The following is a 4343-nucleotide window of genomic DNA, read 5'->3' as shown; positions in this document are numbered from 1 at the left end:
TGATTTTACATATTTAAGTAAGAGTTGCAGAAAGATCCCTACTACAAATAAAAGTGGCCATGTGGATTATGAGTGCCTCTCAGGATAGAATGGGAAATGTGAATTCCAATGCACGCCCGCCCGACTCACTTGCGTCGGTCACCCCGTTGCCCTCCCCGTGACCCGACCTTGCACCAGACACGTTTGCAATGCTGCTATTTGAATAAGGAACACATCCCAGATGACCACTGTCTGGTGGGTCGCAAACTACGCACACTGTCAATTTCAAAGGAATGAACACAGCTTGGAACTGAAAGAGAACAATCTGTTTCTGCTTTCTGCCTCCTGAAAAGTAGATGAGTTATTCCCATTTTACAGATGAAGTAAATCTAAAACACAAGTTAGGATGGTGAGGGCTTTATCAAGAACTGGGGGCTCTGACAGCAATGATGGAATCAAATGATTCCCACCGGAATCTCACAAAGGAGAAACTGGGTGATGCCACGAAATTAGCCACGATTTAAACAAACAAACAAACAAACAAACATAGCTTAAGTATTTAGACAGAGCTGTGCAAAATAAAACCCTGACTATGAAACAAAGATGGGGGGGGGCATGGCAGGGGGTGTGTTGGGTGGAAGGAAAGGGATAAAACGATTCTCATTCTTATGCTGCAGTTTGGGGAAGAGTCACTGTCCCGCGTTGTTGTTTTCCCCTACTATTTTGGAGATAAGTCTTTGGGATACGAGTAACTGTCAGTCAACTAAATTCCAGAGGTGGCAAGACAAAGAAGCAAACAAGGGTAGAAGCGCCGAGATCGATAGACGTCTTTTACGTCCTTCCAAAAGCAAAGGCGATGCGTCGAGGTCTGGTAACAGGCAAAAAGTCACTGGGTCGATGTGATTCGTCAGATCCCCTCTCCCGAGGGGGAGATGGTCTCCTGCAGAACGAGGTGGAGGAGGTGGTTCTGCTCGGCACTCAGCAGTGGCCACATCTCCACCTGCAGCGACTTGACGGCTTCCGTGTCCTTCTCGTGGGTGGCCATGACCAGGGACTGGAGCAGCAGGAAGAGATCCTCGGGAAGCTGGGCACTGCTCTCCTGCCCGTGGCTGTCGAAAGCCTCCCAGGAGTACTTCTCCAGGGTGTGGGCGTGCTCCGGCAGGAGCTTGGCGGGCGGCGGCTGCAGGAGCAGCAGCAGCAGCACTCGGGACACCTCGCAGCGGACCAGCACGTCCGAGAAGGCGCCCAGCGCGGCGCGAGCCGGCGCGGCCGCGGAGCCGGCGTTCGCAGGGAGCGGCGCGGCGGGCAGGGTGGGGCCCGCGCCGGGCCCGTGCTGGGGCCCTGGCGGCGCCGGCTGCAGCGGGAGCAGCGGCGGCGGCGGCGGCGGCGGCTGCACCGGGTGGCTGCCGTGCTCTCCCGCCAGGCGCTGCATGCGCGTGAAGACCGCCAAGGCGCCGTTGTAGTCGCGCGCCAGCAGCTGGCAGGAGGCGGCGTCGCCGAGCGCCTGCAGCGCGGCCAGGGGCATCTGGGGCAGCTGCAGCTGAGCGGCGCGCTGGAAGTGGCCCGCGGCGGCGGCCGGCTGGCCCAGGTCGCGCAGGGCGGCGGCCAGCTCGAGGCAGAGGGCGGCGGCGGCGGCCGGCTGGCCCAACTCGAGGTGCAGACGCACGGCGGCGCCCAGGGCGCTGGCGGCGGCCTGCAGCGGCTCCCCGTAGGCGGCGGGGCACGCGAGGCGCTGGCGCGCGTCGCGCTCCTGTCGCAGGAAGAGGCGGGCGGCCTCCGTGAGCGCCAGCGCCTCCCCGGGCCCGTGGAACAGCGCCTGCTGGCAGCGCGCCACCGCCAGCTGGCACCAGGCCGCGTACGGCAGGCACTCCTGAGCGCGCAGCTCGCGCCCCAGCTGTCCGAACTGCTCGCCGGCCTCCGACACGTTCGGCTTCCGCAGGAACCGCTTCTTCAGCTTGTTCGACACCTGCCGGTACCGGGCCAGGAAGTCCCCGGCCTCGGGCCCCGGGCCCGCGCCGCCGCCCAGGCCGCCCGCGGACGCCGCCATGTTCCCAGCCGGAATGCTTCCGGGGAGCGGTTGTGCAGGCGCCTGCAGCAGGCTGGGATGTACCCTGCATCCATCTCCCATCTGGCCGCGCGACCGCAACCACTTGGAAGAGTGGCGCCCCCACATTGCCCTGGTGATATGCAAAATATCTGGTTCCTGGTACCGGGCCTGGCCTAGTCCTCAGCTGCCTGTTCAAAACTTGGATTCTGAGGCCAAGCCTGACCTTGTGCCCACTGTTGATAGGTGACAACTTGTTACCCAGGATGCTAAGGGCATCTCCTAAAATCTCTAACGAAACGTGACCAAACCGGAACTCATGATCCCACTTTACACTGATTCCGACTTTGCATCATTCCTGATTGTTCCTGTCCCCATCCTCAATCTATTTCACAAAAATCACAACAATTCAAAAAGGGACAGCAGTACCAGAACAGGGACTTTCCTGGGTTTCATGGAGCCGTCCCATGTCCCGAATGTGTTGGGGGATACTTACATCTATCCATGTCTTAAATTCATAGAGTGGGGTCCGAAAAGAAACCGTGGTCCCACGTGACCTTCATTCCGACTCTGCCTCTTTCTTGATTGTCCCTGCCCCCATCGCTCCTCGACCTTCCGGCCAAAGCTGCGGCCCCCCATTTTAGTCCATGCCAGCCGCTCTGTCCACCCCTCCACCACGCGGGGCCCCGGTTGCCATTGCACGTTCACCCGATCTCGACGCCGCGGTCACGGACTTGCACTCCACACCAATGAGCGCCATCCTTCTGGGGACTTTGCCGGGCTCTGAGCTGCTCAGAGGCAATGGCGGCGTTGTCCGTCACGCCGCCTCACCGCCACCGCAGCCCGCCTCTCCCACCCAGGGCCACCCCCTGCACTGTCACCATGAGAGACCGTTCCTCTCTGTCATCCCCGACTCCAACTCCCCTGTCTCCGGCACGCAGCCCCGCCACCCCCATCCCTCCGGCGAGTTACGTCCCACAACCACCTCCCTCCCACGCAAAGTCACCGAAGCACACGCATGGCTGGCTTTAAACATTTGATCGAATTTTAATGACTCTGTCAAAGGCATCAGACAGGTCTAGGCTGCCCGGGCTGTGAGCGGGCTTGGTGCCCTAGGGCCGAGGCCCAGGGGCGCAGGGCGTATTGGACAGCTAATCCCAGGGGGGGGCCACCTGGGAAATGATGGTGGTGCGGAAGAAGTCGCAGAGCAGCGAGTTGTTGTGGACCGCCATGTCGAGGAACTCCGGGGTGATGCACCTGCGGCCGGTCTTCTGGGCCTCGTCGCCCGCCAGCTCCAGGACCTTGGCCGTCATGTACTGGATGACCGCTGCCAGGAAGATCGGTGTGGACCAATTCAGGCGCTGGGCGTAGCGGCCTTCGCGCAGGAGACGCTCCATGTGGCTCACGGAGAACGACAGCTCAGCTCTGGCGCTGCGGGAGCGGGCCCGGCTCCGTCTCCGTCTCCGGCGTCTGGACGACTCTCCCTGGCTCCTCCGTCCCGGCATTCTGGGCGCTGGGTGCGATTTCTCCGACCGGTCTAGCTCTGCGGTGCCGTGCGATGCGGCGCTGTCCCAAGCGGTGCTGTCCGATGCCGTCTGAGGCGATGCGATGCAGTGCGGTGCAGTGCGGTGCAGTGCGACGCGCCTGCTGCCTGCCAACGTCTGAAGTAGCTGGTGCTTGCGCCCCTGCTCTATATCCCGGCGACCACAGACCAGCCCCTCATTGGTCGAGGCACACGCTGCGTGACGCGTGGCCCGTGCTGTATGGTTGTCACCGCTTTCCCCCGCGGTGCCCCCCCGTCCCCTGCAGCGCCCCCTATCCCCCGCTCACCCCCCCTCTGCAGCCTGAGTGTGCAAAGAAATGGCTCCGCCAGCAGCCTGCTCACCCTGCTCACGGGCCCCTGTGTTTGAAGGCGAGCTCGCTGTCCACTAGATGGGCGCGTTCGGAAAAGGCAACGACCGTGTCTGATCCGGGGGCACCACTTGTACACTGCCGGTGTTGGAGGGCCGCCACGGCTCTTTGGTTCCACAATGCCGGCACCACCACAGAAAAAGAAGTCCCGGTCCCGGCAGGCGGTCGCTGCCCCTCCTTTCCCGCCAAGGCTCCCTCCCCTCCCCCACCCGTAGACCCCAGGCAGCCGCTAACCTGCTCGCGGTCCACAGAGGTTTGCCTCTGTGGAGACTTCCTAGAGATAGAATCATGCAATAGGTAGGTGGCCGTCTGTGTCTGCGTGCTTTCACTTGGCATAATGTTCTCAGTGTGGTGCGTCTGCGGGTTACCACTGATCGGCACTTCATTCCTTTTCCTGGCTAAATAATAT

At 61.5% G+C, this 4343-nt stretch overlaps 2 protein-coding genes across 2 annotated transcripts; both read right to left on the bottom strand.

Moving 5' to 3' along the window:
• Nucleotides 1-2042, bottom strand: LOC120592797 (40-kDa huntingtin-associated protein). The gene has a single exon (XM_039850478.1). It carries the CDS (start codon nucleotides 2024-2026, stop codon nucleotides 887-889), a length of 1140 nt encoding a protein of 379 aa, XP_039706412.1. The 5' UTR covers nucleotides 2027-2042; the 3' UTR covers nucleotides 1-886.
• A 972-nt stretch (nucleotides 2043-3014) lies between these two features.
• LOC120592799 (histone H2A-Bbd type 2/3-like) lies at nucleotides 3015-3816 on the bottom strand. The gene has a single exon (XM_039850480.1). It carries the CDS (start codon nucleotides 3526-3528, stop codon nucleotides 3175-3177), a length of 354 nt encoding a protein of 117 aa, XP_039706414.1. The 5' UTR covers nucleotides 3529-3816; the 3' UTR covers nucleotides 3015-3174.
• Nucleotides 3817-4343: the final 527 nt, after the last annotated feature.

The sequence above is a fragment of the Pteropus medius genome, unplaced genomic scaffold (assembly GCF_902729225.1).
Source record: "Pteropus medius unplaced genomic scaffold, Ma_sr-lr_union100, whole genome shotgun sequence".
In the NCBI taxonomy this organism is placed as follows: Eukaryota; Metazoa; Chordata; class Mammalia; order Chiroptera; family Pteropodidae; genus Pteropus; species Pteropus medius.
The sequence above is the reverse complement of the archived record's forward strand: the minus strand, read 5'-3'. Positions and strand labels throughout refer to the sequence as shown.